The 27,931-nt window shown below is 29.8% G+C and overlaps 2 protein-coding genes across 3 annotated transcripts; one reads left to right on the forward strand and one right to left on the reverse strand.

Moving 5' to 3' along the window:
* The first annotated feature begins 129 nt into the window (after positions 1–129).
* LOC107448848 (tolloid-like protein 1) lies at positions 130–22,956 on the forward strand. 2 transcript variants are annotated; one of them, XM_016064200.5, is made up of 8 exons: positions 130–273; positions 3,408–3,602; positions 10,515–10,718; positions 16,541–16,663; positions 16,745–16,818; positions 20,861–20,981; positions 21,975–22,097; positions 22,173–22,956. In XM_016064200.5, exons 1-8 carry the CDS (start codon positions 189–191, stop codon positions 22,226–22,228), a joined length of 981 nt encoding a protein of 326 aa, XP_015919686.3. In that variant the 5' UTR covers positions 130–188; the 3' UTR covers positions 22,229–22,956. The 2 variants fall into 2 exon arrangements, with proteins under 2 accessions (XP_015919686.3, XP_015919687.3); XM_016064201.4 differs by lacking the exon at positions 3,408–3,602.
* Positions 5,139–7,935, reverse strand: LOC122273171 (uncharacterized). Its single transcript, XM_087150954.1, has 5 exons — positions 7,806–7,935; positions 5,930–5,992; positions 5,668–5,802; positions 5,488–5,559; positions 5,139–5,286 (listed from the first exon to the last, which is right to left on the reverse strand). Exons 1-5 carry the CDS (start codon positions 7,833–7,835, stop codon positions 5,275–5,277), a joined length of 312 nt encoding a protein of 103 aa, XP_087007080.1. The 5' UTR covers positions 7,836–7,935; the 3' UTR covers positions 5,139–5,274.
* Positions 22,957–27,931: the final 4,975 nt, after the last annotated feature.

Here is a 27,931-nt window from a genome sequence, read left to right on the forward strand (position 1 = left end):
GTTCAAATTGGTAGATTTTTTTATCAACTGTGAAGAGGCCATTTTATTGCTCTTTTGAAAGAAAGCTAGGAATTTTTTCTGTTGCACCCAACTAAATATTTAACAATTGTTTTATAATAAAAAGCAATATCGTAAATACGTGAATAATAATGCAATTATACATTAGACTAAATTTTAAATGAAACAACATGTATCCAAGCACCATAGTTAAGCTATTGTTGGTGATTAGTAGTTTAATATTCATATTATGTGGTAATCATGTCGTATCATATGGTAAGTCTTGACGTAATTTCTGATCTTAATTTGACTTAGACAGTTCTGAGTTTTTAATGCATGCAAGATGTAAAATTATTTCATTCAGTGGTTTAAAATAAATTGAGACATTAATTAAGTTCAGAAAATGACAAAAACTTATGAAATTAGAATTTTAAAATGATAAAATGAATGTTATTATTTTACTACCTGAAGAAAATGCACCACCAAAAGACATATTTTAATTTTGAAATAAGAAAAAAAAATATCTTTCAAGTTAAATCATGTATTATTATTTAATTATAAATATAGTAATAATTTTATTTAAATTCTAAATTATGGATTTCGTATCATAATTGACAGCAGAAACGCCCTTTAAAAAAAAATGTTTCACGCCTTCTGTGAAGAATTAAGTGTATGTTAAAATTTAGCTGCATAAATTAATATGCGTTTTTAAATTTTTTTTTTGAACTACTTGCATCGTTCGATGTAAAACCGAGTTAACTCTATAATTTTAGATAAAATATTCTTTATACGCACTTGTGTCATCGCATGAAAGTGAAGCAACTTCATTAATTGCATTAAAATTACACTGAAGACTCGCGAGCTTAATTATTACAAATAAAAAAAGATTGTTATTGCAAAATTAATTCACTAGGAGGTTGCATTAGTAATATTATACTTTTTAACCGTTGTTGAACAACTGATCAATTTTAAGGCTTACGAGTACGTACGTTTCACTACGTAGCCTTGTAATTTTGAACTCAATCCAGAAGACAAGGGAACTCTTGGGTTAAGTATTGGAAGAAATTTGCCTTCGGAGGACATTTTGATGGAACTAACCCGCACTTGCGTTACATGGAGAGGAAGATCTACGGTTAGTCTGACAGCAAGGGATACCACTCAGGATATTTCACGTGTCAGCACTATGGTCGCCACAAGTCGGGTAATTAGAATTCGTATCGACCAGCTATGCCTGGGATTCGTACCAGATTCCCCTCATTGGAAGGCGAACCCTCTATCCCCTGAGCCATCGCAGCTCTGCATTCGTTATATGGTTATTTGGAGGGTTGCGTTGCACTTTTGCATGATTATCCTCTATATAACCAATACCTCCAAGAAGAGAAAAGGCCCTAGCACGAGTTACCATGAAAAAGACATTTGATCATTTAGTAGCCCAAATATAATGATACTTTTAGTATTTTCTCCAACTGCGCAGCCTAGTAGCCCAAACACAGTGACATCACTCTTATTTTCCCTTCGTTTATGTTCGTTTTCCTTTATGTTCATTAAGTCGGATTGCTAGATTGATTACTAGGATTGCTAGATTAATTACTAGGATTGCTAGATTGATAACTAGAATTACTAGATTGATTACTAGGTACTACCTTCTCTCTTTTAGAAGGTGTTGACATAACACACTCTATTGCATATTATTCAATGAATTGCTGTTATTCAAAGAACAATTGACATATGTTTGTCGCAAAAAAATAATTACTAAGCAACTATTAATTGAACGATCAATTGAATTTCTGTTATTATGAGTGAGCATTATTAGCGACATAAACTTACGTAAGTTTTTTAGTTAAAAAAATATTGCATTTCGTGTTAAGAGCTTCATTTTAAGCTTGCTAAATACCAGTTCTCCGTGAGGAATAAACTAAAAAGCAAATATGCAATAAATCAGAATCAATCAGCTCCGGATCACGTGATATGCAGTCACGATAGATTACATGTAAGTGACGTAGAGTGGCTATCTCGATTCTGAACGGGTTGTTGAAACGTGACATTTGTTTAGTTTAGCAACTGTTCTTTCCGTTCTATTTCGAGTAAGCCAAGCCCGCAAGTATGAATTCTTTGAAACGACACATTATATATTCTTTCACAATGCGTTTCTTACTTAGCATAAAGACAGAACCTAAGCCATGTAGAACATCAACAAATAACTCATGCATCGAAGTTGCCAGGTACATAAAACAAAAATATATCACGGTTTCAATAAAATACATAAGCAAATAATAAATTTGAGTTAAGTAAAAGACGTAGTAAGTAAGTATATTTCAACTAATTCGATGTGTGATACGGAGTTGTATTTAAATAACTTACGTTAGTTAACATTATAACTTGTGTGAGGAAACTTAGCACGACTTTAACATGTCATCTTTTTTAAAAACAATCAGCTGGAGCTGAGGTCATAGGTCATCTGTATATATCAGCGATCGTCTTCTTCTCGAGTTGCAAGTACCCAATTAAAAGAACTAAAATAATTCAAACTTATTATTATTATTATTTGTCATCCTTTTCGGCCACTTTATTGTTATTGATTAGCTAAATACGTTGTTAACGTGAAACGTGGCATTTGTTTACGTTAGCAACGGTTGATTTCCGTTCTATTTCGAGTAAGCTAAGCCCTTCAAGTATTTTCTTAAACGACACATTCTATATTCTTTCACAAAGAGTTCAGTTCTATCACTATATTTTTCTTACTTAAAACAAAGACAGGCACCAAGCCATGTAGAATATAAAGAAACTAATTCCGCATCGAAGTTGCCAGATACACCAAACAAAAATCTATCATGGTTTCGATAATATACATCAACAAACAGTAAATTTAAGTTAGGTTAAAGACGTAGTCGAGAAAGAATTATATTTTATCAAATTCGATGTGCGATACGGAGTTGTATTTAAATAACTTGACGTTAATTTACATTCTAACTTATGTGTAGAAACTTAGCACGACTTTAACATGCCATCATTTTATAAACAATCAGCTGGTGCTGAGGTCATAGGTCACATGTCTGTGTAACAGTGATCGTCTTTTTCTCGAATTGCAAGTACCCAATTAACAGAATTGTAATTTCAATTTATTTTTATTATTATTAATTGTCACACTTTTCGGCCACTTTATTTTTATTGATTAAGCAAAACGCGTTTTTAGGAGTTCAGCGCACAGATATAAATATACTCAGTATCATTTGGCAACAAAAATGATAATGCTTGACACAAATGAATAAATAAAATAAATAAATAAATAAATAAATAAAATAAATAAATAAATAAATAAATAAATAAATAAAATAAATAAATAAATAAATAAATAAATAAATAAATAAATAAATAAATAAATAAAATAAATATTTTTTATTTTTTAACAGTGGGTTTAAGCAATCAGCGGTGCAAACCAGCCGGGACTATCTGGAGAGAAATCGATACCGAATACCGAAGTTTGCTTTATCACAATAATTTATACGTCGTGGCTATTTGCGAAGTTGGCTACACTCTTAACAGACCAGGTGCTATCCGTTGTTTGAATGGATTGTGGATTAATCCGTTGCCCCATTGTGAAAGAAGTAAGGTATAAATATATTATTCACAAAAGAAATTAAAAACTGAGATAAAGGAATTTTTTGTGTAAGGATTGCTCATAATGACCTAATGATACAACTCAAAGAATTATAAAAAGATTAGTCTCGTCTATTCAAAAATTAATTTAGTGGGCATAGTTAACCGTTTGAGTGCTGAAGAGTTTTCTTATATATAAATGCTAATAGTGCGGAATGAAATGCGTACAACACTACTAACCAGCTACTAACAACTACCAACCAACTACTAACCAATCTATACTAACCCACAGCAGCGTCTCCGCATTTTTGGTACATAACAAAGCGAAGCGCGACAGCGCTTCGCCGCACTCAAATGGTTAAGCTTGATGACATAAAACTTCATTTGCATCCAAAAAAATAAAATGAGAAGATAAAGTTGGTATATTTCGAGCGAGGATGAGAAAAACAAAATTGAATGAGACTTGCCAGACGTGGATGAGAACAACAAGACATAAGTGAGATTTGCCAGACGTGGATGAGAACAACGAGACGTGAATGAGACTTGCCAGACGTGGATGAGAACAACGAGACGTGAATGAGACTTGCCAGACGTGGATGAGAACAACGAGACGTGAATGAGACTTGCCAGACGTGGATGAGAACAACGAGACGTGAATGAGACTTGCCAGACGTGGATGAGAACAACGAGACGTGAATGAGACTTGCCAGACGTGGATGAGAACAACGAGACGTGAATGAGACTTGCCAGATGTGGATGAGAACAACGAAAATGAATTAAAACAGAAACTGTAAAGTTGCCAGTAGTAGGCACCGCGATCTAAGGGACGGAAGTGACGTCATTGTCAACCGGAGCTTATTTCTGCCCCAACCGGAGCTTATTTCTGCCCCAACCGGAAGTTGCTTATTTCTGCCCACCTACAAACCGGAAGTTGCTTATTTCTGCCCTCCTGAAACTTCGTCTGCAACGTCATGGGGAGCTTATTTCTTTTTTTCTTAAGCCTAACATATTTTTAGTTTCGGTTTCTGTTTTTAATTTAGTTTCGTTTTTTTAAATATTATTTAATTTATTAGTTTATTGAGGGTGGCAATGATGGTTATTTTTTTTTACGTAGATTTATTCTGTTACCTCCATCTAGTGGTTAAAATATTTATTATTTTTCCAGGAAATAAGAAAACGTTTAAAAAATTATAAATAAATAAATGATATCATGCACATGCTTTTACTCTAATGGCTCATCTATACTTAAAGAAAATATATTAATAACTCTCAATTTTAGTTATTTTTTAATATAAATATAGATGATATAATAGACTTTAATTATTATTAACCTAATCAATATTAATGAATACATTTTGAATAAATTGATTCTATATTAAAATAAAAATTGTATTTATTAAGTATGTCTACTGTGAGTATTTAAAGTATTAGACTCAAAGGCATATTAATTTTAAATCAATGAATATTATTTTATAAGATTTTATTTTATTATCTTCGTTTGGATCTACGGTCATCAATACAGTCTTGTCTTCTTTGAACCCAGAAGAAGAGGGAACTCCTAGATCTTGAGACAATGCATGTCTTCGAAGTGGACTTTGTGAGTACCCATGTTATATGAAGAGGAAAACCACGAAAACCTCCTACGCTTAGTCCAACGACAAGTAGTGGGCTTGGTTTTTGTTAACCAGTATCCTGTGAATGTACAGAGATCAGAGGAAAAACTTAAGGTTTTAATAAAATAAATATAAATTAAATATATATTAAAGAAATTAAATACATAATAAATAAATATAAATTAAATATATATTAAAGAAATTAAATACATATTAAATAAATTAAATACATATTACATAAATATAAATTAAATAAATAAAAAAATTATTTAAAACTCACATCATTTGATGGAACTGGAGCCGGTACACTTTCCACAAACACTGATCCTTCACTAGAAGGTCCTGGCTGATTCTGATATAGAAATAAAAAATACATAAAAATAAATAAATAAATAAAAACAAATTTTCCACTGAGAGTTTTTTTTTTTTTTTTTTAAATAGCTGAATAAAATGTTATTACCTCAAATCCCGAACCCACTTGATAATAAAGAGGGAGATTTCGAAACACTTGAGTCGCCTCTACAAAACCTTGCGAGATTTCCCCAATTAAATTCTCTTCGTCTTCCAGAAATTCTTGTGTGAGATCTCCCAAAAGCTAAAATTAGAGTTGGTGATTGAAAAAAAAATATATATATTTATGTCAAATAACAATTAATATTCTTTAACAAACAAAAATTATACAAATATAAATTATGAATAACAAAAAATTATGCAACTATTACCTCATCATCTGATGCATTAAATTCAAAACCTGGTTCATTAAAATCCGTTCCATCATCATCATGCTATAAAAAAAAATTTTTTTTTCACTATCTTTATAAATAAAGTTAACAAAAAAAAAGTTTAGTAAATGAATTCAAATATACAATCATAAAAATATACAATCATAAAAATAACTGCTAGTTTTACATATAAAAACAGTTTGTTAACAACATATATATATATAATTGAACTTAAAAATTAAGTTAAAAATAAAATCACAAAGATAAATAAACTCGATAGTATATGTTAACAAAGTTCAACAATATACTATTGATCAGCTGAAAAAAAATATAATAAATAGTATGTAAATTATTGATTAATTAAAAAAATATAAACTACCAATAATTAAACTTAAGGTGCTTTCACTTAATATTAAGAATATACAGTAAATATAATTAAAATGAAAAATATAAAAAACTTAAAGATTCAACACAAATAAAACTTAAGATGATTCATATACATTTGAGAATATAAGAAAATACAAAATTGAATAAGGAATGTATTTAAATAGAATTTGTTAAATAAAAGAGTACAAGTATAAAATATCTTTGTGAATTTTATAAATAAAATCAGTTTGTTAACTAAATATTTAATTGAAACTTTAAAAATGAAGTAAAAATAAATAAATAAGTATAAACACAAAGGTAAATAATTTTAAAGAATCACTAATGCAGATTAAAACACACAAATATTTGAATGTACAGAAAATATAATTAAGATGTAAAATAAAAAAAGCTTAAACTTAGAACACACCTAAAAAAATTAAGATGATTCATATACTTTTGAGAATATAAGAAAATACAAAATTGAATAAGAAATGTATTTAAATAGAATTTGTTTAATAAAAGAGTACAAGTATAAAATAACTTTGCGAATTTTATAAATAAAATCAGTTTGTTAACTAAATATTTAATTGAAACTTTAAAAATGAAGTAAAAATAAATAAATAAGTATAAACTCAAAGGTAAATAATTTTAAAGAATCACTAATGCAGATTAAAACACACAAATATTTGAATATACAGAAAATATAATTAAAATGTAAAATAAAAAAAGCTTAAACATAAAACACACCTAAAAAAAAAATTAAGATGATTCATATACTTTTGAGAATATAAGAAAATACAAAATTGAATAAGGAATGTATTTAAATAGAATTTGTTTAATAAAAGAGTACAAGTATAAAATAACTTTGCGAATTTTATAAATAAAATCAGTTTGTTAACTAAATATTTAATTGAAACTTTAAAAATGAAGTAAAAATAAATAAATAAGTATAAACACAAAGGTAAATAATTTTAAAGAATCACTAATGCAGATTAAAACACACAAATATTTGAATATACAGAAAATATAATTAAAATGTAAAATAAAAAAAGCTTAAACTTAGAACACACCTAAAAAAAAATTAAGATGATTCATATACTTTTGAGAATATAAGAAAATACAAAATTGAATAAGGAATGTATTTAAATAGAATTTGTTTAATAAAAGAGTACAAGTATAAAATATCTTTGCGAATTTTATAAATAAAATCAGTTTGTTAACTAAATATTTAATTGAAACTTTAAAAATGAAGTAAAAAAAATAAATAAGTATAAACACAAAGGTAAATAATTTTAAAGAATCACTAATGCAGATTAAAACACACAAATATTTGAATATACAGAAAATATAATTAAAATGTAAAATAAAAAAAGCTTAAACTTAGAACACACCTAAAAAAAAAATTAAGATGATTCATATACATTTGAGAATATAAGAAAATACAAAATTGAATAAGGAATGTATTTAAATAGAATTTGTTTAATAAAATAAAGAAATGAATATTACTTACTTTTTCAGAATCACTTTGTCTTTTCGGCATGGTAATCCAAATATCAGGTAGTACTCAAATTAACAATGATATTAAAAATTAACCACAACGCATAGAATAATATTTCCAACATAATTGTCATCCGTGAAGCAGATCTATATATACTGATTGTTATCAAGACTATGGCTCATAGATAAGCTTTAACTATGTTCTTCCCATATCCTCATGAATATAGATAAACTATATCCTAACAGTAGTGATTAACTAATAAAATACAGATAAAACTCAAAGGATACGGAGTTCTATTTTGTGAGAAATAGTAATAATCCCACGCTCAATAATCAGTGATATGCTTTAAATTCTCACTTATTGATAAAATGTTCCACACAGATAAAACTCAAATGTCGCATAGTGAGATTTATCTTCTTAATTTTCATGAGAAATAGTTGTATTCTCACGTTTTATAAAAAGTATGAAGCACCATGTTATACTTTATATTATGACTAATTGATAAAACATGGATAGACCCCAAACATCCCGGACAGAAAATTATCGGCATAAAATTTTGTGAGAAATTGATCTGTTAAAATTCCGCATTTCTAATATTTCATAAAATATTTATATTTTTGTAAAAAAAAATTTCTACCTTTTAGTAAAATATTTTTGCTTTTTGTTAAAAATATCCTAGTTTTGTAAAAATATTTCAAACTTTTTATTAGCATTTTCCAGTTTTCAGAAAATATTTATGCTTCTTACAAAAAAATTTTCTCTTTTAAGAAAATATTTCTATCTTTTAGTAAAATTTTTCTATCTTTTAGTAAAATTTTTCTATCTTTTAGTAAAATATTTTTGCTTTTTGTAAAATCTAATATTTTTTGTAATAATTTTATAGTTTTTCTGAAAGTTTTTTGTATTAATTATTAAAGAGTGTACATTTTTTATTGAATAGGTTAATAATAGGTAATATTGAATAGTTTAATAATAATAACAGTCATTTATATCAACTATACATATATCAAAAAAATAACCAAACTTCTAACATTTTAAGTATAGATAACACCATTAGAATATATATAAAATGATAACATTTATTTTACTAAAACCTTAAGTTTTTCCTCTGATCTCTGTACATTCACAGGATACTGGTTAACAAAAACCTAGCCCACTACTTGTCGTTGGACTAAGCGTAGGAGGTTTTCGTGGTTTTCCTCTTCATATAACATGGGTACTCACAAAGTCCACTTCGAAGACATGCATTGTCTCAAGATCTAGGAGTTCCCTCTTCTTCTGGGTTCAAAAAAGACAAGACTGTATTGATGACCGTAGATCCAAACGAAGATAATAAAATAAAATCTTATAAAATAATATTCATTGATTTAAAATTAATATGCCTTTGAGTCTAATACTTTAAATATTCACAGTAGACATACTTAATAAATACAATTTTTATTTTAATATAGAATCAATTTATTTAAAATGTATTCATTAATATTGATTAGGTTAATAATAATTAAAGTCTATTATATCATCTATATTTATATTAAAAAATAACTAAAATTGAGAGTTATTAATATATTTTCTTTAAGTATAGATGGAGCCATTAGAGTAAAAGCATGTGCATGATATCATTTATTTATTTAGAATTTTTTAAACGTTTTCTTATTTCCTGGAAAAATAATAAATATTTTAACCACTAGATGGAGGTAACAGAATAAATCTACGTAAAAAAAAAATAACCATCATTGCCACCCTCAATAAACTAATAAATTAAATAATATTTAAAAAAACGAAACTAAATTAAAAGCAGAAACCGAAACTAAAAATATGGTAGGCTTAAGAAAAAAAGAAATAAGCTCCCCATGACGTTGCAGACGAAGTTTCAGGAGGGCAGAAATAAGCAAGCGGGCAGAAATAAGCAACTTCCGGCTGGGGCAGAAATAAGCTCCGGTTGACTATGACGTCACTTCCGTCCCTTAGATCACGGTGCCTACTACTGTTGCCAATGAAAAAAAGATGAAAAGCTCACATTCAATCATAGCAATAAAAAGTGCAAGACGACGTCCATTGAAGGTACTATTGGAAAACTCCCTGTTCTACAGGGAAAAAACTAGAAAATTTTGCTACTGCCCATTGGCGAGTTTTAGCATTTTTAGTAGTGACCATGTTTTTAAAGAATTGAAAATTTCAAACGATTAATAAAGGTACTGATATTGATAATGGCCATGTCTTTTGAAGCGTTTCTCTAAATATGATAAACACTAAAGTGTTTATTGAGGAAAAACATTTAAAAAACAAGCAGCATAAAAAACATCTAAGAAGCAATAAATTAATAATTAATTTATTAATTTTCTCTATACCCCGTAATGCGTGATTTTTTTATAAAATTACTTTAGCGCTTAAAAATAGTCATTTTTTGTTTTGATATAATTACATAACGCCCATGTTAGCCTCTGTCTATTCTGTATAAAGTAATAAAGATATGTAAAATAATTATAACAATTTCATGTTTGTTAAATTTAAAAAAAAAATCATAAAATGATCATGGTGTACATTTTCGACAAAAAAAGCAACGTTCGTGTGGCGACTGGCAGGCGATTATTTAATAGCCTATTAATTAATTTTAATAAATAAATAAATTAATTAAATAATTTTCTCTATACCCCGTAATTCGTGATTTCTAAAAAAATTTAATTAGGGCCTAAAAATAGTAAATTTTTTGTTTTGATATAGTTACATCTCGCCAATGTAATCCTCTGCCTATTCAGAATAAAGTAATTGAGACATGTCAGAATGAACGTTATTCAGTGGGCTCAGTATGTCATTACAGATGTCCTAGGCAGTACTACTTGAAAGGTTCCAGAATGCGCCTTTGCAGTCAGAATTTACAATGGACTGGTGTTCTGCCTCAGTGCATTTTAGAAGAAAACCCTTATGGTAAGTATAAAATTATGAACTTAAACTCTTCAACGAAATTTTTATTTTTAAACTCTTCAGCAAAATAGAGGAACTAGATAAAATTTGCTTCAAATATAAACGACCACAATGCAATCTTTCACGTGGAAGTCCTTGCAATTAATGAAGCAATCAATTACGTATACTGATATATCATTATGTGCAAGTTTTTTACAAGTTCAAATTGTGTTGCGACCACAAAGCGAATGCCTACAACTTACACAATTTTATGAAACATACTAATTTAATTTAATTAAAATGTTAATGGAATAAAATAGTGCACTATAAGACCCCAACTCCGCTACTAATATTATAATTGCGGAAATAGGTTTGTATACAAAACCATAGTGCATTGTTGGTCTGTTTATTTCGTTTTCTCGTAAAAACTAAGCAACATATCTCCGTGATCTTGTGCTCAGATTAAGTTGGAGGTCTAGCTAGCTAAAGAATTGACACAGGCTAGGTTACAATTTACAGCGGAAAAAAACTTTTCTGTTACAAAATAAAACCTTACTTACAGAGAAAATAAAAACGTACGAGAGTTGAGCTGCAGACAATTGTTAGTTTATAATAATTCCACATATATCAGAAAATAATCCTAATAACCTAAATTTTAATAAAATTTTTACTTCATAGCTACTTTTATAAATTATGTAGAATGTAGATGGATATATATCTTTATATTATAAGGTAAGTATTTATATTGTGAGTACACTCCATAACAAAAAAATCGACGCACCAAGAAGCAATCATCCGATTGCTTTGAAATTTCGTATGCATGAATGTTTTGAACAGATATGCAAATGATTAAAATTTGATGTCCGATGAACGAATAGTTTGATCTCTGGCGCATCGGAACTGCGCATCCAGGAGACGTAATAAAGGAGCAGTTCTTCAACGGTTGTTAAAGCTTTCGGTTTGATTGCGATTCAGATTACCTATCAACAACTTAAAAAATGCCTCGCTGCAGGATTCGCGCTCATTAGGAGCATCTTTCAGAGTTTGACAGAGGTCGTATCATTGGATTGAAAGAGGCCGGTTGAACAAATCAGAGAATCGCTCGTCATTTGGGTCGAAGCGTTGCGGCGATTCGATGATGCTGGCAAGAATGGGTGGAAAATGGCAGAGTTCAGCGTCAGGATGGTAGCGGTTGACCTAGGGCTACAACAGAGCGTGAGGACAGAGTGATTGTCCGAGCAGCTGTCACAGCGCCTTCTTCATCTCTATCAACCATCAGACGTTCAACCCAAACACCAGTGTCCATCATGACCATTCACAGACGGTTGAGAGGGCGAAATCTACGCTCGCGGCAACCGTTACGCCAACTGCCACTCACGCCTGAAACTGCCGAGCCAGATTACAGTGGTGCATGGCTCGATCAGGCTGTAATGATGCCGACTAGGGACGTATAGTCTCTAGCGACGAATCCCGCTTCCAACTGTGTCCTGACGATCATCGAAGACTTTGAAGACGCACAGGGCAGAGGGGGGATCCTGCCTTCACTATTGCACGCCATACCGTCTCTCAACAAGGCATTATGGTCTGGGGTGCCATTTCCTTTGACAGCCGGACGCCTTTGGTCGTCATTAGAGGTACACTTACTGCACAGCGGTACGTCGACGACATCCTAAGACCTGTTTTGCTACCGTTCCTTTTGCAGCGCCCTGGGCTGGTTTTTCAGCAGGACAATGCCAGATCACATGCGGCACGTGTTGCTATGAACTGTCTGCAAGCTTGTCAAACTCTTCCTTGGCCTGCCAGATCACCAGATTTCTCTCCCATTGAGCATGTCTGGATATGATGGGAAGACGATTGCATCTGGCACGGAATGTTGATGACCTCGTTCGATAATTGGATCGAATTTGGCAGGAAATACTGCAAGAGACCATCCGGGAGCTTTATCGGTCTATGCCACGCCGTGTGGCAGCTTGTATCCAGGCTAGAGGCGGGTCAGCACCTTATTGAACTTGTAACTGTAACTCTGCAATAAATTATTCAATTGTTCTTAAATTTTTAATCATTTACTATTCTGTACATTGTCTTCCCATCCACCAATTTTCGTTTCAATCGAACAACTCCTTCTTGGTGCGTCGATTTTTTTGTTATAGAGTGTAAATAGGTACTATCAGTGTATGTTAATTATTCCATTCATGAAATGCCGAAATTAAAGTCACGACATGTTTATATGAGATCCCCTATCGTTGAACCCCATTTTCATTTCATGGACCCCTAATTTTTTTTCATGAACCCCTTACAGGTTGTTGTCAACCCCTGGGGGTCGATAAAGACCACTTTGGGAACCACTGGTCTAAAGTAAGAACTTTCCCAGCCATTCCTCTGGACCTGTTGCGGTGACTATGGTAACGAGATATAACTAAGTGGAAAGTCGCGTCTCCGGAATCGGCGGACTTTCCGAAGTCCGTATATTTGATTTTTCCGTATAATTGACCTCCAAGGTAAACAAAGCTTAAAATGATCTGAATCTAAGAAGCAGAAAATAAATAAACATTATTTTTCGAGCAATAATGTTTTAGTATTAGAATGATATCTAATCAATCATAAATAAAATATTAGAAAAAAATAATTATTGCTATTCTAAAAATAAATATAGAAAACGAAAAAAATTCCCAGTTATGAAAATATTAATTGCTCTCTCCACCATTTTGAACTAGAACGATTCAAGCAAGAAGGGGAAATTCCCGTCATTCAATAAGGTGGGTAGGTGGAGAAGAAAAATTCATTTCCTCCTTACTTGTCATTCAAGTTGAGGGCGGGGTAGTGACAAATTCTTATTTTCTCTCCCATCATTGGCTATCAATCAAGCATAAAGGCGTGGCATGCTAATTGGGTTCTCTTTATTTTTTCTTGTGTGATTAAAGGGGATTCCCCCTCCACTTTAACATTCAAAAAGGTTCCAGGAAATGCCTCTTTTACTAGCCAGCTGCATAGGAAAGAAGGGGGAGGGAGGGGACTCAGTTGTGCTCTTTTGAAAACAACCCCCCCCCTTTCCTGCATTCCAGAGGAGGAGCGTCATGGTCTTAGTAGATCTTCTGTTCTCTTTTCTGTTGATTTATGGGTTCAATGCATAGATCTCTAGAAGCTGAGAAGGGGAAAAACCTGTCAAAAGACTTCGTTTTTTTTTTTAAAGGAGAGGGGAAGATGAAGAAATGTTTGTTTATTTTGATTGTTAAAAAGTGTCCGGGAAATCGACCCTTCCGGAAAAGGGACGTCCGGATATGGGACGTTACACGTATTTCAAGTAGGTATGTCGGGATCTGGACAGGTTTTGGATCTGGTCGGCTGGAGAAAGGGAATCTTTACCTTCTGTCTATAGTGTTAGCCCTAGAGTGAAGAAAAGCTACCCTCCTTCTTGTTTCCAGCAATGTTTTATAATTGAAATATAATTTAATATTAACCACTATAAAAAAATTATTTAATTTCAATTCCCTCAACTGAATCAATGCAATCAAAAGTGTATCAATACTCCTGGAAGTTACTTGTGTTCATGTGAGTCTGGTTATAGACTCAAAAATAGCTACGAATGCGAAGGTAACAAAGGCATTTCTTTTTTTCTATTTACTTTCATAATAAACAAATACAATTCCCATGGAATAACAATCCATGAGGATTCGTGATGGTTCCAATGGCTGATGGTTCTCGAGAAAATATCATTAAAACAATTTCATTTTTTTTAAATGTTAAACCATCAAAAATCATTTCGAATTCCTATGATGGAAATTTTTGATGGTTTAATATGAACAAACCATCAAAATAAGTTGCTATTCTTATGTTGGACCATCATAAATCAGTCCGAATTCCTACAGTAAGTGATGGTTACTTATGCTGGTTACTGTTCATGATGGAATTATTGATTATTACCATCAAGATTATGTTGGTCCATCAATGGAAAACCATCAAAAACTTTGAGTAAGGAGCGTATATGTTTGAAAATTTTGCCCCAAAACAAAATTTTTTATTGAGAATAAGTGCAAATTATTTTGCTTTTTTTAGCAATATTTTATGGGTGAAAAATAATTTAATATTAACCAATGTAAAAATAAATAAAATAATTTCAGATATCGATGAATGTGAATTCTTTTATTTGAGCGATTGCAATCAGAAGTGTATCAATATTCCAGGAAGTTACAAGTGTGTATGTGAATCGGGTTGGGTTATAAAGTCGAAAATAGTTACGAATGCGACGGTAACAAAGGCATTTTTATTTTTATTTACTCTCTCATAATAAATCTTCTTTTTTTCCTACACTGTATTTTATTTGAAGTTTGAGCGTAATTATACTGAAAAATATATTATTTAACAGCATATCTTTTTTTTCGTAGGAAACTTAACTCAAAGTATGAACAAGAAATCAGAATTCAAATATTAATTTCTTGTGTATTCCTAAATATGGTTCATTCACCAGGAGTTGGTTCTTGGGTCCACCTCCTCGGAAGAAGAGTTCATTTCATCGCGAGAGGAGAAACGTCTCCGAGTTTGAAATTTAGACAACCCTTAATGCGCACGAAAACAATGAGTTCTTTTTCAATCACTAACTTCGCTTCATCATCTGCTATTATACTTTTAATTACTGTAGCTAACTAAATATAATGCAGCAAAATGTCTCAAAAAGGACCAACTATTCACTCAAAAGACAGAAATATCTAATTTATAAAATATTTAATGTTAAAAAAACAAATATAAAATTCATATCCTTCTCCCAAAAATAGGGAAATAGTATCGTCAGATACTATGTGATGAAGGCGGAGCAAGTGTAAACTCCTGGTGAACGAACTGCAGTTTCCATTTTTTTTTTTGAAAAATTTCGCCTTTCTTACAAGTGCACTTATAAATTTCGGTTTATTTTTTCATCAAATAGGATGCTTTGTAAACATATAGCTTTGTTAAAATTAATTAAAATGTTCACTTTTGTAAATTATTATTGCTTACAAATGTAGACAAAAAATAAGTAAGCGCGTAAAATTACAAAAAAAGAAAGAAAACGATAACGTTATACAGACTATGAGAAAATTTAGTGATAAGCTGCGTCAGAATGACTAAATGAGCAGAGAAAGGACGAATATTTTTTTGTGCTTAAAAAAAGAATATAGAGCTAAATCTTTTATTTGTTGAAGCTTTCAGAGAAATATACATGCAATGGGAAAGCAATAATTGCCGCATGTATGAGAGCAAATTTCATCGACTTCTTTTTGATGAAGATTTGTGTTCGACATTAGAATGAAAACAGTGTCACAGATAACCATTTGCGGCATCGCAACTTTCAGAAAAATGTGTAATTGATAGGAGAACAACTAAGGAGATTCCGAAAACTTGTGAAGTAAATTTCTAGAAAACAATCCAAGGGGCAGTTTCACATAAAAACTTCACATTTAAAAAAATAAATTATTTATCTTTATCCCTTATGTATACCTGCTACTACATTGCAACTAAAGTGCAATAGTGATAGATACTTATTTCTGAAGTCACGTGTATATTTTGAAACGTCACGTCAGTCATACGTATTGTTTGTCTAAAGTAAGAACTTCTCCAGCCATTCGTTTGGACCTGTTGCGGTGACTATGGTAACTAGGTATACTTATTTCAAGTAGGTGTGTCGGGCCATTTTTTGGACAGATTCTGGGTCGGATCGGCGGGAGAAAGGGAATCTTTTCCTTCTGTCTGTAGTGTTAGCCCTAGAGACAAGAGAAGCTACCCACCTTGAAATGCGCTATTCTTGTTTCGAGCAATGCTTTATGATTGAAAAATAATTTAATATTAACTACTATAAAAAAATTATTTAATTTCAGACATCGATGAGTGTCAATTCACTCATTTGAATCAATGTAGTCAAAAGTGTATCAATACCCCTGGAGGTTACTTGTGTTCATGCGAATCTGGTTATATACTCAAAAACAGTTATGAATGCGAAGGTAACAAAGGCATTTCTTTGTTATTTACTCACATAATAAACTATTTTTATAATATATAAATATTGTTTTTTAATTTTTCAGATATAAACACTCCTGGTCCTGTGCTCTGTTCATGTCCTCCGGGATTTGAACTGAAGGATAATAATAAGACATGCGTTGGTGATTCCATATTTACACAATTAAGTTTATAAATAAAAAAACTTATTAATTAAATTCTAATAAGTTTTGAAAATTATAAAGAATTGCAGGATATTTTTTCATTTATTATTCACTACAATAATATTATTTTTATTATGAACTATCCTAAATTCTATAATTCAATATCATTATTTTAAAGGGTGATTATAAGATGATAATAAGACATGTGTGCTGGCGATTCAATCTCTACTATAAATTCCATTCTTCTTCCATTATTTTCTTTTCCCTCTTTCTTCATATTCTAGGTAGTTTTAAGAATCTCAATAAAAATTTAAGTTGCAAGAAAGAATAAATTATTTCTAGAACCGAAAAAAACAATTTAGTAAGTAGTAAAGCTACTAATTAATTAAATTCTAATAAGTTTAGGAAATTATAATGATTTGCAGGAAATTTTTTTAATTATTATTCATTACAATAAGTATTATTTTTATTAAGAATTATCATAAATTCTATAAATCAATATCATTATTTTAAAGGGTGATTATAAGATGATAATAAGACATGTGTGCTGGCGATTCAATCTCTACTATAAATTCCATTCTTCTTCCATTATTTTCTTTTCCCTCTTTCTTCATATTCTAGGTAGTTTTAAGAATCTCAATAAAAATTTAAGTTGCAAGAAAGAATAAATTATTTCTAGAACCGAAAAAAACAATTTAGTAAGTAGTAAAGCTACTAATTAATTAAATTCTAATAAGTTTAGGAAATTATAATGATTTGCAGGAAATTTTTTTAATTATTATTCATTACAATAAGTATTATTTTTATTAAGAATTATCATAAATTCTATAAATCAATATCATTATTTTAAAGGGTGATTATAAGATGATAATAAGACATGTGTGCTGGCGATTCAATCTCTACTATAAATTCCATTCTTCTTCCATTATTTTCTTTTCCCTCTTTCTTCATATTCTAGGTAGTTTTAAGAATCTCAATAAAAATTTAAGTTGCAAGAAAGAATAAATTATTTCTAGAACCGAAAAAAACAATTTAGTAATTAGTAAAGCTACTAATTAATTAAATTCTAATAAGTTTAGGAAATTATAATGATTTGCAGGAAATTTTTTTAATTATTATTCATTACAATAAGTATTATTTTTATTAAGAATTATCATAAATTCTATAAATCAATATCATTATTTTAAAGGGTGATTATAAGATGATAATAAGACATGTGTGCTGGTGATTCAATCTCTACTATAAATTCCATTCTTCTTCCATTATTTTCTTTTCCTTCTTTCTTCATATTCTAGGTAGTTTTAAGAATCTCAAAAAAAATTTAAGTTGCAAGAAAAAATAAATTATTTCTAGAACCGAAAAAAAACTATTGAGTAATTAGTAAAGCTACTAATTAATTAAATTCTAATAAGTTTAGGAAATTATAATGAATTGCAGAAAATTTTTTTAATTATTATTCATTACAATAAGTAATATTTTTATTACGAATTATCATAAATTCTATAAATCAATATCATTATTTTAAAGGGTGATTATAAGATGATAATAAGACATGTGTGCTGGTGATTCAATCTCTAATATAAATTTTTTCTTTTTCCATTATTTTCTTTTCTTCCTTTCTTCATATTCTAGGTAGTTTTAAGAATCTCAATAAAAATTTAAAGTTGCAAGAAAAAAAACAAATTATTTTCAAAACCGAAAAAAACAATTAAGTTTATTAAAAAAGCTGCTTGACGCCCGGTGGCTGAGTGGTAGCGCTTCGCGCTGCCGTGCCACAGGTCCTTGGTTCGATCCTTGGGCCGGGCAAGGCCGACTCAGCCTTTCATCCCTTCAGTGGGTCGATAAAATGAGTACCAAGCATGCTTGGGAACTAACACTGGGGGTTCCGCGTTCGGCTGACCATCCGACCGGAACATATGCTCCTGCACCCCAGAGCCCAAGGTCAAGAAAACTGAGATGGGCACAGTCGGCCTTGGCCCTCGTAATGGGCTGTCGCGCCACTGAGTTAGTTAAAAAAGCTGCTTATTAAATAAATTCTAATAAGTTTAGAAAATTATAATGAATTGCAGGATATTTTTCAATTATGAGTTATCACAAATTCTATGATTCAATGTAATTATTTTAGTATAATTATAATAAGAATTTTATAATCGTACTGAGAATGAATATATTAATGAATTTTATTAATTGTTATGAACTATAACAAATGTGTTAAATTCTATTAAATATTATTTGAGTAATAATGGCCTTTAATAGTTATTTTGCATTATAATAAACTTTAAATGAATTTTATAACGAACTAATTCAGTATTATAGAATTTTATTATGGGTTACTAAGCAGAAGTGGTCTTACCTGATTTGAGTTAAAATGTGTGATATATAGATTTTAAAAAAATCTTGCCCCATACCAGATTTTTTAAAATCAGGCAACTGATTAAATTTTAATATATTATATTTCAGGATTATGTCTTAAAACGTGGATATTTTGTCACGTGTATATTTTAGAATATGAACTATAACAAATGTGTTAAATTCTATTACATATTATTTGAGTAATAATGACTTTTAATAGTTATTTTGAATTATAATAAACTTTAAATGAATTTTAAAACGAATTAATTCAGTATTATAGAATTTTATTATGGGTTTCTAAACAGAAGTGGTCTTACCTGATTTGAGTTAAAATGTGTGATATATAGATTTAAAAAAAATCTTGCCCCATACCAGATTTTTTAAAATCAGGCAACTGATTAAATTTTAATATATTATATTTCAGGATTATGTCTTAAAACGTGTATATTTTGTCACGTGTATATTTTAGAATATGAACTATAACAAATGTGTTAAATTCTATCACATATTATTTGAGTAATAATGACTTTTAATAGTTATTTCGAATTATAATAAATTTTAAATGAATTTTAAAACGAATTAATTCAGTATTATTGAATTTTATTATGGGTTACTAAACAGAAGTGGTCTTACCTGATTTGAGTTAAAATGTGTGATATATTGATTTAAAAAAAATCTTGCCCCATACCCGATTTTTTAAAATCAGGCAACTGATTAAATTTTAATATATTATATTTCAGGATTATGTCTTAAAACGTGTATATTTTGTCACGTGTATATTTTAGAATATGAACTATAACAAATGTGTTAAATTCTATTACATATTATTTGAGTAATAATGACTTTTAATAGTTATTTTGAATTATAATAAACTTTAAATGAATTTTAAAACGAATTAATTCAGTATTATAGAATTTTATTATGGGTTACTAAACAGAAGTGGTCTTACCTGATTTGAGTTAAAATGTGTGATATATAGATTTAAAAAAAATCTTGCCCCATACCAGATTTTTTAAAATCAGGCAACTGATTAAATTTTAATATATTATATTTCAGGATTATGTCTTAAAACGTGTATATTTTGTCACGTGTATATTTTAGAATATGAACTATAACAAATGTGTTAAATTCTATTACATATTATTTGAGTAATAATGTCTTTTAATAGTTATTTTGAATTATAATAAACTTTAAATGAATTTTAAAACGAATTAATTCAGTATTATAGAATTTTATTATGGGTTACTAAACAGAAGTGGTCTTACCTGATTTGAGTTAAAATGTGTGATATCTAGATTTAAAAAAAATCTTGCCCCATACCAGATTTTTTAAAATCAGGCAACTGATTAAATTTTAATATATTATATTTCAGGATTATGTCTTAAAACGTGTATATTTTGTCACGTGTATATTTTAGAATATGAACTATAACAAATGTGTTAAATTCTATTACATATTATTTGAGTAATACTGACTTTTAATAGTTATTTTGAATTATAATAAACTTTAAATGAATTTTAAAACGAATTAATTCAGTATTATAGAATTTTATTATGGGTTACTAAACAGAAGTGGTCTTACCTGATTTGAGTTAAAATGTGTGATATATAGATTTAAAAAATCTTGCCCTGTTCCAGATATTTTAAAATCAGGCAACTGATTAAATTTTAATATATTATATTTCAGGATTATGTCTTAAAAATTTTCGCCCATTTAGTGCTTGATTCAAATGCGAAATCATTCATCGCAGATTGCCGTTGTCTTCCGGGATTTATCGGATTTCCATCTCTAAACATACCCTGCAGTGGTATGTATATGGATAAGTTATGGTTTAATTAATACACCGTTTGTAAAAAAAACTTCTTATAAATTTTCTTTAAGAAATAAGAGCGCTTTTAATTTTTTGTTGTAACTGACAGAACATTCTTTTAACTCTAAAAAGTTCTCGGATGTATCTTTTCAAAGATTATTATTTTAAGGCTAAAAATATATATGTGAAATAGATATAAGGTTAAAAATTTTAAAAAGCCGAAGGAAAATATTAAAAAGCCGAGAAACAAAATAATAAAGCGATATAATTTCGTCATCAGCTCACACGATTATATTCGCAGAAAATAAGTGCTTTCTAATATTGTATTAATATAGCCCTAGCAAAACATATCAATACAATATATAATCAAGTGTGAGGAGCACTAAAAAAAATTGGAAATCAGGCAAAAAGTAGGAAATAAAATGTAAGAAAATATATAATAAAGTATAAAATGTAATCTATCAAGCGAATAGCGAATTCAAATGAACTTACACGTTCTGGAATCTTTCAAGAATAATTTAAAATATTTTCGTAATAAGTTTGTCAGATTGAAATATAAGAAAATAGAAGCGTAAATAGAAGAATCTGTTATGGAGCGTTCTCACTGCTGTACTGAAGCACTTTTGATTTGTTAGTCATCTTGGATTTGCCCGAAAATTGATGTCCGTAATGTAATAATATTATACTGGATAAATTAAAATTTATAATTAATAAAATTGGTATTTAATTATACTATTTTAGACGATTAATATTTAATTAAAAAAATATGAATTTGCACACATTGGATTTGCACATGGTAAAAATATAAATTTAGTTAACAAAGAAGTTTTTAGTAAACTTATTAATTATAATAACATGTAATTTACCAAATGATTTTATATAGAACTTAATTACATTAGAATTTAAGATTCACCTGCCGCAATATATATTCCTTGTATATATTAATAAACTATTGAATTTTTTTTCTTCTTTTTTTTTTAAATTTTCCAGATATAAATGAATGCCTTAGAAATAATTTTGGTTGCTCACATTTTTGCATAAATACATTTGGTTCTGCTCTCTGCTACTGTCCTCCGGATTTCAAACTGAAAGATGACAATAAGACATGTGCTGGTAATTCAAGCTTTACATGAATATTTCCATCCCTTCTTATATATTCTTTTCTATTTTTCTTTCTTCATATTCTAGGTGGTTTTACGAATCGCAGGAGATTATATGGTAGAAGAGAAGAGAAATATATCTAAAACTCGAAGAAGAAACTTAAAAGAAGTTTATTAATATAGTACTTGTATTAATCTATTTATTAATTAAATTCTAATAAGTTTTGGAAATTATTTCGAATTATAAGATATTTTTAATTACTTTATTAGTTATTATAAATATTTTTAAATTTTCATTAATTATTGTTAATATTATTTTTTTATGAATTATCATTTCTATAATTTAACATATTAATTTTATTATAGTTATAATAAGAGTATTATAATCACACTGAGATGGAACATAATAATGACTTATATTAATTGTTACAAATTATAAAATTTTTTTAAAATTTTTATTTAATATTATTTGAGTAATATTGACTTTTAATAATTATTTTGAATTATAAAGAATTTGAAATGAATTTAATAAAGAATTAATTTTAGAATTTTATTACGCTAATTTATTACGTTTATTACGTAATTATAGAATTTTATTATGTTAAAGGATTTTATTACTGGTGACTTGAAGACTGTTATCAGTTTTAGAAATTTTGAACGCTTCCCTTCCTGCTTAAAATGATTTAAAATGCATGATTTGAGTTTAAATATGTGAAGTATTGATTTATTTTTTATATCAAAATGCACTTACATGATTATTTTCGATATAATATAATTTAATGTTATTTCCATTCTATAAATTTGATATTATATTGTACAAAGTTTTGTGTCGATTGGAGATGAATAAAATAGTTCTTTAGACTCCAAAAATTTATTAACAGCAATTTACAGTACTCAATTACAACAGATATCAGTGCAATACACAAAAAACAGGCTTCACTATCTCAGTCGGGTCAATGAACTCCCTAGAGACTCGCAAATCAGAATAATATTGAACAAATGCACTTCAAAATTTATATAGGCTTGGCGACGAAGCCACGGAACTTTCAACAAGATTCTAGACAATTCTCGTATAACCCCGTAAATATTAGTCCCAGGGCCCGACTTATCCTAATTGGGGCCCGGGGTAAAAACTTCTTTTGGGGCCCCCTCTGTTTAACTACTTCAGTAATGAAGAATTGAACTTTATGGAGGTATTTAAATTTTTCGCCTCACTATACTAACATGACAAGAACCTAAAATTGCTATAAAGTTCTCCCCAATGGTTCGACGAAATATCGTTCAGCCCATTTTATTGATTTTCTCACAATTCTATGTCCGTCCATGCCAAATGCAGTTTTCTGATTGATAACTTTGTCATCTAGCTGTGAAAAATTCATATCCTTGCTGACATTAGGGTGGAATTCAGCTAAATTTCCGTAATTACGATGGCTCACTTAAGCCAATCAGAAGGCTGTATTTTTGTAAACACATCGCATTTTGCAAAGTGTAAAAATACAGCATTTTGAGTGGTAAATTTGTCCATCGTATTTGCGGAAATTTATCTGAATTCCGAACTAGAAAGACACGGATTTCTGAATTATAAATTGTTTGTGCTCATACGATAGATTAATGAAGAAGCTAACATAAAACGGACGGATTTTACACTGTACTGATATTTGGCTTAAACAAAAGTTCATTTATGTAGGAAACCTAAAAGAAACTTTCAATTCGATTTGGGGCCCCCTCTGATGCTGGGCCCGTTTGACCCTGCCTTTGTCAGGCTCTGAAGTCCAGTCGCTTCGAAACTTGAATTTTCCAGAAATATCATTTTGCCATGAAGTGTCGCCAACTTGCCAAAAGTATCGTCAAAACGGCAAAAAATATGGGTAAACTGAGTTTTCTATGAGAAATGCAAGAGGCGTTATTAACTCTTTAATTTACGTTAGAATAACGCGATTTTCTCAAAAATTTTGAAGCCGTTTTGAAATTATACACATATTTACAAATTCATAACAATAATAGTATCGTTTAAGTAGTATCGTCAAGTAGTAGTAGTTAAGTTTAGTATCGTCAATAATAGTAACAATAATGATATCGTTTAAGTTTAAAAATTGTGTACTATTTTTGCAAATTTTGATGAATGCCAAATAAAAGATGAAGGTTGTCAAATGTTTTACCATAATTCCATCGGAAACTTTCATTGCTCATGTTCAAACGCATATATCTTAGCTGAAGATAACTATTCAGACAGCGGTAGGCATAAGTAGACTTCATTCGCAGTGTTTAATTCTTGCTATTCATTTATTTTAATTGGTTTATTTGCAACTCGAGAAGAAGAAGATCACTGATACACAGACACATGACCTATGGCCACAGCGTTTATGAACAAGATGGCGTATGTTAAAACCGAGCTTAGTTTCTCAAGATAAGTTATAATGTTAACTAACCTTGAAGATGATTAAGTACAATGCCGTATCGCACATCGCACTTGTTAAAATAAAATTCTTTCTCTTCTACGTCTTTTACTTAATTTAGATTTATTATTTGTTCACGTATATTATTTGAAACCGTGATAGATTTTTGTTCTGTGTACCTGGCAACTTCGATGCATAATTAGTTTGTTTATATTCTACATGGCTCGGTGCATGACTTTGAGTTAAGTAATAAACATATAGTAAAAGAATCGAAATCTTTGTGGAAGAATATAGAATGGGGCATTTAAGAGAATTAGCGCTTGACAGTCTTGTCTTACTCGAAATTGAATCGATAGAACAGTTGTTAACGTAAGCAAACGCCACGTTTCAAAAACCAATCAGGATCGAGATACCCACACTACGTCATTTGCAGGCATTCCATTTCTACGGTGTTTTGATCTTTGCTGTTTCCACTCTTCAGTCCGTATGATTGCAACAAAATTATCCTTTTATGCCATTTAGAAAATAATTTATGTAACTAATAATTAATGGATGTAAATGGTGTTCCATATTTTTGTTCCACATTTCCTTTAGCTTGATAATTACGATTATTCAAAAACCTAATTTGATAATTCCATAAAATGAATGATGTCAATCGGTTCATTAAATAGAGTGTGGCTCAAAATAAAGGTTTCCAGAATAACTTTTGGTCTAACGATTTGATATTTACATACTATACAGACAATGAGTTTAGTTTTTCTTCTTTTTGTTGGTTAAATTTCAGTCTTGTTGGCCTTTTAAAATACAAATATTCTTGTCTTCTGATATGAATCCATAGCTTCCAACATCTACGGAACTTCCGTAGTTCCAAAAATTTTTTTTCCGAGCAGTTTCAAAGGTATTGTATTAATATATCAATAAATTGAAGAATCTTGTCTATCACTTTATATAGATAATATGGTCAAATAAGTAACTTTACACATCTCCATTGCTGCCAACTCTTCCGGTTTTCCCGGAAGATTTTATTTTCATATTTAAAGTGCTAACGAAATTCATGTTGTTTTACTAAACTTCTTGAATTATAATAATAATTTTAAATCAGTTTGACCACCACTACATATAAATAATTACAACAAATGTATAAAAGCATATTAGTTCATACAATAGCGAATTTCAACCTGATTAAAATATAAATGTATTTTTGAGGAAGATAGTTTCTCGGTAATTGTTTTACTACCGCTTGGAAAATCCATTCTCGAAAAGAGTGAATGTTGGCAGGCATGCATCCCCATTAGTAAAAATTAATCTATATATCTATATATCTATATCTATATATATATATATATATATATATATATATATATATATATATATATATATATATATATATATATATATATATATATATATATATATATATATATATATATATATACATATATGTATATATATATATATATACATGTATATATATATATATACATATATGTATATATATATATATATATATATATATATATATATATATATATATATATATATATATATATATATATATATATATATATATATATATATATATATATATATATATATATATATATATATATATATATATATATTAGCTGACCCGGCAAACGATGTTTTGCCATATGAATTATTTCTAGAGTATGAAAATATGTCTTATTTATTGTAAATGTGCGCATATGTGGTATATGAGTGGAAGAGGCATGGAGCGCTGTGAATGATGACGGAATGTGAAAGTAACAACACACCAAATAATATTTTTTTTAAATTTATTGCAACTTTTTCTTATAAATTATTTATACAACGAATTCTGAAAATATTAGTCAACAATATTAATCTCTTAGTGCAATGGAGTGTACAATATTTTTTGTCATTCCATCTTTAGCTAACACAAATAAACTGGATGGTTTGCCCACTCGAGAGTATGCAACGTATCTGTGCGAAAAACATGGTGTGTTCAAATCTAAGACGCAAACAGACATTGTTTGGCCTTATCATAGCGAATGCCAATCTAATGTAGAACTGAATGCGTTTAAATTGAATTGGCACATCTGTGGGGGCATAATAGGGGGCATAATAGGGATTCGGGGAAGTAATATACTTTCATCCCGGAATTTGTCATTTAAAATAATGACTTCGATGACGTTGTTCATTAATTTTTTAATGACTAATCGCGTGCCGTTGCACAGCCAAGGTGGGTTCAAATTACGAAGCGAAATAACCGGAGATCCAACTTTGAGTACTAAATTATGCGGTGATATGCCAGGTAAATCCAATGAGTTTAAAAACTCTGTTGGAAAATTTGCAGCTTCAATGTGATCGCAAACTGCATCAACGGATTTGCATGTCACCAAGTTACCTGGCAATAACTGTTGCATCTACAGATTCAATTCGTTGACGTCCACATTTTTTGCTGCTAAAATAACCCTTTCTGCCAGCCACTCATGATGAATGCATTGCGTGTGTACATCGGGAAATGTTAGGCTAATGAGAGCATCTTGTGAATCAATGATTGTGCAGAAATCGTCCGGTAATTTAAGCATCCAGTCTCATCCTTAGTAACCTTTCCATCACCGATATCTAACAATTGTTTTGAGAATGTTTCAGCAGATGGATCTTGAAGCATTTGGACGCGCATATTTACTTTTAGTAGAACTTTTTCAACATTACGCCAAAGTGGAGATGATCTCAAGAAAGCATTGATCTCATCAGCGTACATTAAACGCGGAATGACGTGAAGTGTTTGTCTGAAATCACCTGAAAGGAGTAACAGAGTGCCGCCAAATAATTTGTCATTATTTTTTTTATATCTTTCAATGTCCTGTTCAATGCCTCAAGCGATTTTTGTGTTCCATAGTGCAATCATCCCAGATGATAATTTTACTGTGTTTTAACACTGAGGCCATAGAAGAAATATTTTTTATGTTGCACACTGCATCTGGGTTGTTTTGAATATTTAGTGGCAGCTTAAATACTGAATGAGCTGTTCTGCCTCCGTCCAATAAAATTGCCGCAATGCCAGATGATGCAACGGCCAACGCGATGCCATTATTTGATCGTATTTCACCGAGAATTAGCGAAGTAATTAATGTTTTGCCAGTTCCACCTGGTGCATCAGGAAAAAAATCCACACTGTCCTGCTGAAACTGCGAGCATAATGCGGTCATAAATGCTCCTTTGTTTCTCATTCATTAATGGAACATTGCGAGTAACAATCGCTGCCATTTTTATCGTATTGTATTGAAGTTCACGATCCATGTCACCCATACAGCACATTGACTTCGTTATGACATCCTAAAGTTGTCATCTTTAGGATTCTGTGACTTCCAGAGGAAGTCCTATATTTACCGCTAAATGTCCTACGGATGTCATCTGCGTGTTAGAATGTCCCACCTGCAGATATCTTAATGATGTCATAACTAGG

This window comes from Parasteatoda tepidariorum, chromosome 9, assembly GCF_982258835.1.
Source record: "Parasteatoda tepidariorum strain Cologne lab strain chromosome 9, Ptep-v5.0, whole genome shotgun sequence".
NCBI classification, from domain to species: Eukaryota; Metazoa; Arthropoda; class Arachnida; order Araneae; family Theridiidae; genus Parasteatoda; species Parasteatoda tepidariorum.

What these genes read in the sequence shown, in the direction of transcription:
- LOC107448848 (XM_016064200.5), top strand. Translation starts at nt 189, where the DNA reads ATGTATCCAAGCACCATAGTTAAGCTATTGTTGGTGATTAGTAGTTTA. An exon ending in TAATCATGTCGTATCATATG is followed by an intron (nt 274 to 3,407) that starts GTAAGTCTTGAC and finishes ATTTTTTAACAG; the next exon opens with TGGGTTTAAGCAATCAGCGG. An exon ending in TGACAATAAGACATGTGCTG is followed by an intron (nt 22,098 to 22,172) that starts GTAATTCAAGCT and finishes TTCATATTCTAG; the next exon opens with GTGGTTTTACGAATCGCAGG.
- LOC122273171 (XM_087150954.1), bottom strand. Translation starts at nt 7,835, where the DNA reads ATGCCGAAAAGACAAAGTGATTCTGAAAAA. An exon ending in GACAAAGTGATTCTGAAAAA is followed by an intron (nt 5,993 to 7,805) that starts GTAAGTAATATT and finishes TTTTTTTTATAG; the next exon opens with CATGATGATGATGGAACGGA. An exon ending in AAGTGGGTTCGGGATTTGAG is followed by an intron (nt 5,560 to 5,667) that starts GTAATAACATTT and finishes TTTCTATATCAG; the next exon opens with AATCAGCCAGGACCTTCTAG.